This window comes from Tinamus guttatus, unplaced genomic scaffold (assembly GCF_059628265.1).
Source record: "Tinamus guttatus ecotype Peru unplaced genomic scaffold, ASM5962826v1 Tinamus_guttatus_pri_ptg000198l, whole genome shotgun sequence".
Lineage (NCBI taxonomy): Eukaryota > Metazoa > Chordata > Aves > Tinamiformes > Tinamidae > Tinamus > Tinamus guttatus.
This window is the reverse complement of record NW_028288732.1, coordinates 1,985,614-1,996,462: the sequence shown is the minus strand read 5'-3', so window position 1 is coordinate 1,996,462 and position 10,849 is coordinate 1,985,614. Positions and strand designations below refer to the sequence as shown.

The 10,849-nt window shown below is 41.8% G+C and overlaps 1 protein-coding gene across 2 annotated transcripts; it reads left to right on the top strand.

Annotated features, from left to right (window-relative positions):
* The first annotated feature begins 4,841 nt into the window (after window positions 1-4,841).
* ZNF639 (zinc finger protein 639) lies at window positions 4,842-8,112 on the top strand. Of its 2 annotated transcripts, XM_088523894.1 has the most exons (5): window positions 4,842-4,954; window positions 5,345-5,413; window positions 6,009-6,116; window positions 6,457-6,594; window positions 6,920-8,112. In XM_088523894.1, the coding sequence occupies exons 2-5, from the start codon at window positions 5,356-5,358 to the stop codon at window positions 8,065-8,067; spliced, it is 1,452 nt and encodes a 483-aa protein (XP_088380020.1). In that variant the 5' UTR covers window positions 4,842-4,954; window positions 5,345-5,355; the 3' UTR covers window positions 8,068-8,112. The 2 variants fall into 2 exon arrangements, with proteins under 2 accessions (XP_088380020.1, XP_088380021.1); XM_088523895.1 differs by lacking the exons at window positions 4,842-4,954; window positions 5,345-5,413 and having other exon boundaries at window positions 6,025-6,099.
* The last annotated feature ends 2,737 nt before the right edge of the window (window positions 8,113-10,849 follow it).

Genomic DNA, 10,849 nt, shown 5'->3' with positions numbered 1-10,849 from the left:
CATGGTTGCAGTGGAAATGCCTAAGTCTGTGGGACTTGCTGGATTTCTTTGCATTTTAACTGCCGACAAATTGTTATCATCAGAGGGATCACTATCAAACACTTAATTTTGGTGGTAGTTCTGTTTTTATTTATTTATAGATTTTGCATAGATTATTTGCAGTTACTGCTGCAGCCAGAGAAACTCGTAGCCATGGGGTGTGAGTAGGATTCAGCTCTAGGTGAGCTCTTGCAGGAGCCTGTTGCACAGTGTTGAACTGTTCCTCAAGAAGCCTCCTCCTGCCCACAGCAGAGCTTGGGTGTCCTCCAGTCTCAAATGTCACGTTACAGAGCGTGTAAAAGATTCTCTCTTCAAAAGCAAGGCGGGAGCTCATGTAAAAGAGAGGTTTTGGCACAGGTAAGCCACAAGTGGGACATGAACCTCAGGAGTATGAAAAACAGGATGAACTATATTAACTTGCTGTGTTGTTCTTACGCTTGGTTTGAAAGATGTGATAATGGATAAGCTAAGCTCTGCATCTAGGTAGCAAATTGAGTTAACAAGACTTAAAGCAGTTAAGACCTGCCGTTACAAGGAAAGGCAAAGAAATCTTCCTGAGATAGTCCAGTTACAGGAATTGTAATGTCCACAGCCATCAAGTAATTTTGTCACATATTTGTGATCAATTTAAGATTTTTTTTTCCCAGAAAGGGTGGCATAAGTATGCTTATAAGGAAGGATACTGTAAGTCCTCTTCATCTAAAGTAGCTTCTCCACAGCTCCTGACTCACAGTTTTCAAAGCAATCTCTGATCATCACTTCATAGCTTCATTCTCATTCCTGTGTGCCATGATATCATCCATTTCCCAGTCCAGCAATTTTCAGTCAAAAACATAATTTCCCCAAAATCTGTTACTTTTTCACAGACTCCAGTTTCTGAACTTCTCCGTTCATCCTTCCTGTCCATCTGGCCAGTTTATTTCTGTTCCAGTTCTTTCAGCATCTACCCATCCTCTCACTCTTTCTCTACATCCTTGTATATCTGATGCTTGTTGCATATTGTTCAGCCACATTTGGGAGGGGTGTGTGTGTGTGTATATATATATATATTGTGTGTGTGTATATATATATTGTGTGTATATATATACACACACACACACATATGCCTAGCGCTCGCAAGGAATTGCCATTCCCTTGATAAAATGAACCAGATTGCAAGTTTATACGCATAGAATCTAACAACGTGACTATTTCTACTGTTCTGTTTACAGAAGAACCTGCAGTATGAACTATTGATGGTAGAAATGACACACCAGTCAAGCACCTGGGAAATGTTTTCCATTGTAAAGCTAGGACAGGTGATGAAACAGCTCTTGTGTCTAGCCAAAAAAAAAAAAAAATTGTCAGAAAATCAATGAGGGAAAACGTGTTGAAGCTAAAGCACTGACTCACCATGAGAGTCTGGTCTGCAAATGTCTGTGATTCTTGTTGCACTGTTATTGCTGCGCTTTTCCACCTGTGTGACTCACAGTTCTGTTTACAGATCCTCCTTAGTCCGTAAACAGAACGTGAGCTTCTCTTTGAACAGCACAGCAGCTGCTATTACAAAATGCTAATTAATTTCAATTACTTTGATGATCTAATGTTCTATGAAAGGATAACCAGATGGATTGGATGCTTTGTTTACCCATTTTTTCATTGCTATCTAACTCTGTGCTAGACAGAAATTGCAGATTAGGAGGTTACTAGTGAATGTTTCCTCCTCACAGAATATTTTATCTGAGGTTTTGTCCTCAGTTGCCACCAGCTTTCAGTCATGTGGGTCCCTTATGCATCTAAATGGCTCTTGTTCTTCCCAGGATAATTATCCTCATTCACAGGATAATTTCTCCTATAGAGCCATATGTAAATCAGAGAGGCAGAAAAAGGCTGTAGTGCTTTCCTAGGAGATCTGGCCCAGAGGCCTTTGCTAAAGCCTCTGTCTTCCAGAGAAATGATCAAAATGGAATGAGGGAATGAATGGATAGATTAACTACAGCGGGACATTCCAGACTTTGTGTTTTTTTAGACAATGCTGCTGACTCATTTCTTATTACAGAAGAATAATTCTCTGGGCCTTGCTCATAGCATGAGAAAAAACGTTTGCAAAAATGATCAAGTCTATCGGGTCAAATTTCTGTTTATCACAATGTAAGGTGAGTTTACCTTTTCTAATAACCCTGTGAGGTGGTTTACTGGGGGTTGCTACCTTGCTTAAAATGGACAGGATGGTTTGGGGAAAGTACATCAGTTCTTGTTCAGGTGCAAATTTTAGACTTTGCCGTTTTGGGGGCATGGCTTAAAGTCTCAGTCCCTAAAGCATCAAGAAAATTATGGAAGATTTGTAAACTAATACTGGTAAAAGAAAACAAAAACAAACAAAAAAGGTTTTCTGTGGGGATGGCTTCCTCCAGAAGAGGAATCTCAATAAGTTCTCCTGATCTTGTGCTCAGAAATCAGTCCAAACTGCATCAGATGCAGCACCTGCATCTCAAATTTTAGACTATTTTACAAAATGGCAAGAAAACAGATGATAAACAAGATAAAACACCTTCTGATAATGTTCTGTAGGTCCCTTTAAACACTAATAAATCCACTTTCTTTAAAGGTCATTAACATGAGCTACACTTTCTGCTTTCATTTGAAGAAAAGGTATACCCTGTTCTTTCAGGAAGGACACATCCTTCCTCATTGAAATGAACACAACCTGTGTTGCCAAGTGTAATGACAAGGTGAATACAGTATTTATAAACCCTGGCCTTTTTATGTATCTCTTGTTGGAACAGGTTCTGAGGAATTAAAACCTGACCCAAATCTGTCTGAACTTTTTATGCAGGTGGGGGGTTTGCAAATGAGATAAATTTAGGCTTTTCTTTGTCATCAGTATTGATGGCACTCTGATGCCTGCGACTTTGAACTAGATCTGTGTCTTCAAAGGGGATCTTGCTCAGACATTTAATTCACTCAATATCTCGCCTTACTAGCTGACATGTGGTGTTGGGCTGTTTTGCTTCGCACAGAGAAGAAAAATGACAAAAGGTGCAAAATGGTTTATGCTTAAAGGAAAAGTGACTCCATTAGCCTGATTTTTGTCTCTCTGAGCAAGATCCTGAATTTAAATAAAACTTACTTTTTTTTTCTTCTTCTTCCCCTTAGCAAGTTATGAATTGTAAAATAGTATTACTGCCCTCCACCAAGAGGTAGGAAAGTGGTGGAAGTTCCCTTTCTTCTCTCCTTTTTAGGAAACTTAGGGGAATAGAGGGAGAAATATATGGGCAAGTGCTTCTTTCAAGGGCTAATGCCACTTTGAGACAGCTTTTGTTAAAATTAGTGTAGAGAAACACCAGCAGTTCTGACTGTTACTATCTTGTTGGATTAGAAATTCACCTTGGGAGAAAATAGGTATATTATCTTGCCTTAATTTCTACAGGGCTCAATCACTCTGTCGCTAAGGTGGTAGCTTTATCTTCATACTGCTTCTGCGTTATCATCAGAAACTTTCAATCATATCAATCACGTGGTAAAACTGCATCTTCTGTTTGAAATCATCAACCTTAATCACTAGGTCAGTCTGCCTTGTAAATAATAAACAAGACCCCCTGAACTACAGCTTTTTATTTGTCAAATCAAAAAACATGCCTTTTAAAATACTCTGCTGGGAAAGAATGTTTCTCTTTTTCAGTTGTTTGGTGCAGCTGTGGGTGCTTTTAGAAGATGCTTTTGCAGCCCTCCCCTCGCCTCTATGCCCCCGGCGGATCCCTCGCTTCCCCCTGCGGCAGCTGGTGCCGCTCCAGCACACGTGGGACCGCGCGTGGGTGCTGCTTTTGGGTCGAAAACGGGGCAGAACGGGCCCAACACGCGGCAGCTCCAGGGGCCGCAGGCCGGGCCTGCGCGGGAGGCGGCGCGGCCGGCAGGGGGCGCCATGGCGGCGGGCGCCGAGCCGCGGCGCGTTATGGCGCCGCGCGGCCCGCCCCTTCCCCCGCAGGGAGCGCCGCGTCCGGGGGCGGCTGCGGCGCCGGGCGCGCAGCGGAAGGTGAGTCCCGGTGGGCAGCGCCCGCCGGCATCGCCCGCAGCCTCGTAGCGCGGCGGGCGCCGCCGCCGCCGCCTCCCCCTTCCCCTGCCTCCCCGCCCGCCCCCATTTTGCCCCCTCGGGTCGGCGCCATTTGACGCGCGGCGCGTCCCGGGCCGCCCGCAGGCGGCAGCCGCCAGGCCCGGGCCGCGGGCGGGCGCTCCCCGCGCCGTTAGCGGCTCCCCCCCTCTCCCCACAGCCGGTGCCCGGTCACTCACAGCTCGCCCGGGGCCTCTCGCGGGCGGCGGCCGCGCCTCGGCCCTGCCCCGGCGGCGCCTCCCTCTCCGCGCCGCAGGCGAGGCCCGGGGCTCCCGCCGTGCCAGCTGGGAGGGCCCGGCCGAGAACGCGGCCGGCAGCGGCTGTGGCGTGCAGGGGCGCAATCGCCGCGGGGTTATTCAACGTTTCTAAACTGTAACGAGCTCGTAAGGAGCTGTTTCTCCGCCTTGTTCTGTTATTTTTCTCCCGTGTGAGTGAAGTCACGCTGCACGTGAATCATTCTGCCGCTCAGAACGGCTGGGGTTTGAGGCAGGCACCTTTCTGGGCTTTCAGGGCAGCCTTGCGAGATCCCATCAGCGCCGCAGCGCAACCGTGAACCGCATCTGGGTTTGTCACCTTCGCTTCTTCACAGCTACCCCGGCCAACATATCCGTGGTGGTGCCTCTGTCCATGCCTGCCACGTTAGTGCTTGTAATATTTCTGTCCTTGATGTTTTTTTTCACTTTGCCCTGCAGGTTTAAAGTGTTTTCACAACGAGTCCATGTTTGAAGATCTTCTCTCGCTGCAATTTTCATTCCAGCTGAAAGCTGTACAGGCATCATCTTCTTAGCTGCTGTCCTCTTGCTAATCCTGAAGAGTCTAGGGATTTGGGTAAGATGGGTAGCATTGCTTCTGTTAGTGTTTTCAACATTATAATTTTGTCTGGAGTTCGCTGCCTCAGAAAAGAGCTTTTGGGAGATCATGGATGAAGGGCAATAGGATGCAGGAAAACGGCTTCACAGGTGGTGCCTGAATAGGCTGTGTTTATGGGTGAATCTCATTACTCTTTTGTTCTACGTCAGGAATGTGAAATTGGAAATCTCTTTTGACACCATAACAGAACGGGCTGTGGGGAGAAAGGGAAGTAGGAAAAAAAACATGTTTTGTGTAATGTTAGGGTTTTCAAAATGCACTTATTGTTTCTTAAAGTTGCAGAGGATAAACCTGCTGCAAACAACTCTAATCAGTTTATTGGATATTTTCTCTTTTTAACTGGTCTAGACAAATTCAAAATGAACGAACATCCTAAAAAGAGGAAAAGGAAGACTCTGCATCCTTCTCGATACTCAGGTTGGTTTGGAACTTGAATTATGCATACTTTAATAAGATTAATTGTCCTCTAAGTAATTACCTTGTTACGAGAAAGGTCTGCATGTGATAATACGTGGAAAACCGGTAACATAAAGAGATAAGATGCTTTGCCCTGAATATGGCCTGCCCTGAGCACTGAGGGGTGAAGTCACTTTTAGTCAATTCTGGTCTGTACTCCCTGCACGTTTCCCAACCCGCTCGAGCTGTAAAGTGAAGATGATTCTACTAACAGATAGTGGGAGGAATCAAGTGGAAGCTTAGGTGGAATATCAGAAATGTTCAGCACTGAACTAACTATGCTGCTCTTGCTGTCTTCCGTAGGAGCAGAGGTTTGACTGATAACAGCTGTATCTGATAGCTTGAAATTTGTGGGCAGCGACTGGAAGTTGTAGATCGTTATAGGAGCGTTATCTGGCCAGCAGAGAGTTCTCTCCTATTCTCAAAACATGGGAAATAAAAAATGTGGCCAGTGAGGAGAATGTTGGTGAATGTTAAATACATATGCACCTGTGTCAGGTTGTTCATATAAATATCCACTTTTTTTTTTTTCTTCTTTTTCCTTTTTGGTATCTAGATTCTTCAGGTGTAACCAAATACATAGACAATAGTGGAATTTTTTCTGACCACTGCTATAGTGTCTGCTCTATGAAACAGCCGGATATCAGGTATTCAGATAACAGAGGTAAGAGTTAAAACTTAGGAATTTGGTACAATCCTTTACTAAGTGCATCAGAACTGCTGTTAAAAGCTTCTTTTAAGGCTTTTAACATTCATTTTCTGGTATAATCATATGGCTAATTTTTGCTATAGAGTTGCCACCTTTTGATTTTTTCAGTTGAATTCTGCAGGTGTGGAAGTAATTTCTACAGAACAGTGTTACTTTTTTAAACATAGTTTGTGATGCTTTTTAATATAGAAATTTAATGCAACTGGAGTAAGCAGTAAATAAGATCTGAGGTTAACAAATTATAGTGATAGAACAGATACATAATGACAGGAAAATCCTTATTTTCCCTTTATAGGTAGATACCACAGTCCTGCGCATAGTCTAGATACTGATGATGATGGGAGTCCAGTACATGCTGGGACTTCTCAGTGGAGTGGGTCACATTCAAATGCTGTGGGGATGCACTATACGGACCCCAAAAAGAAGGACAAAGGTAAATGTGTATTTAAAGGTAAATGTGTATTTGCAGGAGCAGCATCTGCTTAGCTGCTGGGAATCTGGAGATACTGACTTTTAATGCAGTCAAGCTTTGCTTTTTGCTTTGACAAAATAGATGAAGGAGTCATAGTTGACAGGTTTTTTTGCTAATGAAATACACAACTTATTCTAGCTAGTGAAAAATAACTGCTTTTTGAATTTGTAAGCTGATACAGCTAGTTGAAAAGCTGAATATGAAGCCAGGTGCCTTGCAGGGTTTTTTGTTGTTGTTGTTGTTTTGTTTTTAATCTTGTGCTGTTACTGCCTCTTTCCTCTTCCAGAAAAAGCTGCTAATAATGGAATGTACAAGGATATATGTGATTCACCTATATTTGGTGACAGCCCTACAGAAGAGGAGAAACCCCTTGATATTCAAACTGTAGAAATTTCTACAACAGAGGTTAATGCTGTAGAAGTTCATGATATAGAAACACAGACTGTTTCACCTGAGAAGCTAGAAGCTGAGGACCTCGAGGAAATCCCTGTTGAAACCTGTAAAATCTTTGAGAAGAACCAGGCTTTGAATATCACAGCTCAACAGAAATGGCCTTTGCTGAGAGCCAATAGCAGTGGCTTGTATAAGTGTGAGCTGTGTGAGTTTAATAGCAAGTACTTCTCTGATTTAAAGCAGCACATGATCCTGAAGCATAAAACCTGTGCAGACACTCATGTCTGTAAAGTTTGTAAAGAGAGTTTCTCCAGCAAAGTGCAGCTCATCGAACACGTAAAACTGCATGAGGAGGATCCGTACATTTGTAAATATTGTGATTACAAAACGGTAATATTTGAGAATCTAAGTCAGCACATAGCAGACATTCACTTCAGTGACCACCTTTATTGGTGTGAGCAGTGTGATATGCAGTTCTCTTCAAGCAGCGAGTTGTACCTGCACTTCCAGGAACACAGCTGTGACGAGCAGTATTTGTGTCAGTTCTGTGAGCATGAAACCAACGACCCCGAGGATTTGCATAGCCACGTGGTGAATGAGCATGCGTGTCGACTGATAGAGTTAAGTGACAGCTATAATAATAAAGAGCGTGGACAGTATAGTCTTATAAACAAAATTAGCTTCGACAAATGCAAAAACTTCTTTGTATGCCAAGTGTGTGGTTTTAGGAGCAGGTTGCACACAAATGTCAACAGGCATGTAGCTATTGAACACACCAAAATATTCCCTCATGTTTGTGATGACTGTGGGAAGGGCTTTTCAGGTATGCTGGAATACTGCAAGCATTTAAGCTCTCACTTATCTGAAGGGATTTATTTGTGTCAATACTGTGAATATTCAACAGGGCAGATCGAAGACCTTAAAACTCATTTGGATTTTAGGCATTCAGCAGATTTACCTCATAAATGTACAGATTGTTTAATGAGGTTTGGAAATGAAAAAGATCTTTTAAATCACCTTCAGATACATGACACAGTTTGATTAACTTTCCTTGTAATTAATTTGCTAGAATTGGAATTATTTTCAGTCAGTTACTAAATTTTGAAATTAAATACAATATAAAAGCAATTGTACAACGGAAAATACTAATGTTTTGCTCTTTATATCAACAAAACACGCATAACAACTTGGTGTTGCGAATTTTCTTACTTAGGGATTTCTGTAGGATTATTCACACTTAGTGTGATGGATCAGATAAGGGGGGAGGGAAGGAGAAATGGTGGGAGTAGTAGCATGATGTAATAGCAATTCTGAAGGTCATCCCGTATTTTCATGTTTAATGTGCAAGAGCAGCCCTCTCAAGAGTTAAACAGGGGCAAAGCCAGCATCGTTTCATGCTGAAGTAACTGTTTGCCATGGTCTTCTCCCTTGCTGCTGAACTCGTGCTGCCCTCTGCAGCTGCCCTCTGCAGTGTGTTTATGTTTAGCAAATAGCACTGCCCTGCCAAAGTTAAGTGTGCTCTAAATTCTCAGGCATGCAAGTTTCCAAATTTGTATGTGGGGCTGCATTTCCCACCTCTACTTTTGGTAAGTTCTCACAATTGACCTGTTCTATTGGAGTATCTATCCTACCTCATCATTCAGTTCCTGTCTTTCTCTTCAGTTTTTAATTTTGCCTCCTGTCTGTGGAAACACCTGCAATGCTCTCTAGCTCCTCATCAATTTCCACATGTACTACACGCTTCCCACATGGTTTTTGTCTCCTTCAGCTTCTTCTCTTTCTTTCAATGCACCAGTGAGATGTGATGTCTGCTTATAGATTGGTCATGTTTTAAGGAGCAATTGTAAGGGAATTTGCCAGATGATGGAGCTGAGAATGTACAAAGCTTGTGATCTTCACACGTAAAGTCTTAAATTTAGCTCTCACTAAAACCGTGTGTGTCACCAACCTCTTTTAGAGCAAGACTCTTAGAGTAATTCTGTAACTTTGTCATTAGCTTTCTACCACTGATAACTGGAGGCAGTTACTTTGATTCTGTAAATTTTAAACTTTCCCTATGTGATGGCTTAAAGCACTGGCACATTACATAAATTCTGTTCAGTCATTTTCAAATGATTTTGCACATCACATCCAGTAGTGCTATCTTTATAATGTACCCTTTAAAAGTGAATTTTTAAGCTTCCTTTGGTAGCTGTATTTCTGAGATGCCTAGACTGATAATAAGGATGAAATAATTTAGATTGTGCTAGTTATTGGGGTAAAATTACCCTTAAATAAGTGGTAGAGTTTACATTTCTTTCTGTATTGACTGTAAATTTGTAATGTAAGATTGTGTAATGCAAGCTTTGTATAAATATAATTAATGTAAAAAACATTTTCTGAGCAATGAGATCTGATGTTGGTAGCAGGAAGGTATGCAACAGTCTTTGCAATGGATTTTTAAAGCTAGGGGTAAAAATTGGTTGAATATAGTCGGCTTAAGGAAGTTTAATTTCTAAGGAAATTTCTAGAATCTAATATGAGCCAGTTGGCATATGCTGCTTTGTAGGAAGCAAGACTGTTTTCATCATTTTGAAATGCTGGTTTTCTACTAAATCTGTGTAATCATTGAAAAGCACAACTTCATCATATCATGGTTGTATTTGATTAATCTATTTATAGACAGCAACATCTGTAGCAGAATTGCTAGCTTCCCATTTTGAATGTGTTTGCTGTCTTACTCTGGTAGCAATAACATGGTTAAAAGTAATAGTAAACCCTTTTAGACATGGAAAATTAATTTTGCTCATATTGGTATAATTGGGTGGGGTAGAATTGCTTGTCCTTTCTTTACGAGCTGCTTCTAGTGGATCGGCACTGATAAACGCTGGAGACGACTTCTTGGGAGACTGAGAGTAGGAAAATGCAGCGAAGTGGAACAGTTCGATGAAGTGTGACCCATCCAGGCAATGTGATTTAGTAATTCCATGGAGCACTGTGACACAGAAAACTTAGTTAACTCCAGAATAACTTCCTGTCTCTGATTTTTGACTTTTGTCCATTTCCAATATATGAAATGGAAACTGAAGGAATACCTCATTTTTAATGTAACGAAGGCAGCTCATTCCTAACAGAAATACACATCACAGTGCCTGATTAGGAAATCTGTAGAAGCTGGTCTTAGGTTGAATTTTATAAATAAGAGTATAATGTTTGAGGTTTTTTAAATATATGTCAGAAGGTAAATGGAAGTTAACATGAGCAGGTGGATTTGTTTTACCTTAGGAGCAACAGCAATAGGATATTTGCTTCTAAATGATCAGCATGCTAAAACATGCAAGTATATTAAGTAGTAGAGAAACAATAGTTAAGTCTGTTAAGTTGGGAGGCCGGCTGTTGTACATGTCAGGGAGTGTATGTTGTTCCCCATTGAGGTAGCTGGGAATTAAAGAGCAGAGTTTGGTTTATTTACATGAAATACATAAGTGAAAGGTCATTGTTTCAGAGACTGCTGCATTAAGGTGAACTGAGATGACTTGAATGCTGCTGGACTGACACAGCCAGAGACTTTTGTTCTCCATGGCTCTGAATTAGAGAAATGGCCTATAGTAGTCAGGAGGGAATTATGCCTGTGTGTGTGTGTGTGTATATATTCCCTCAAACAGTAAATAAGTAGGTCAATTTCAATTTTAATTACAGTGAGATCTGTGAGGTGCATTTGTTTCAGTAACAGCATTCAAACTGGAAGACTGAGAGAATCTAAGGATCAACTTCAGAAATAACTTTTATTAGATTCCCTGTCTTTAGGATTTTGAGCCTTTAAGTTACATATTTGAGCTTCCTG

Bases quoted from the DNA above. Each gene is read 5' to 3' on its own strand.
- ZNF639 (XM_088523894.1), top strand. From the start codon at position 5,356: ATGAACGAACATCCTAAAAAGAGGAAAAGGAAGACTCTGCATCCTTCT. The intron at 5,414-6,008 runs GTTGGTTTGGAA...TTTGGTATCTAG, and splicing joins GCATCCTTCTCGATACTCAG to ATTCTTCAGGTGTAACCAAA. The intron at 6,595-6,919 runs GTAAATGTGTAT...TTCCTCTTCCAG, and splicing joins CCCCAAAAAGAAGGACAAAG to AAAAAGCTGCTAATAATGGA.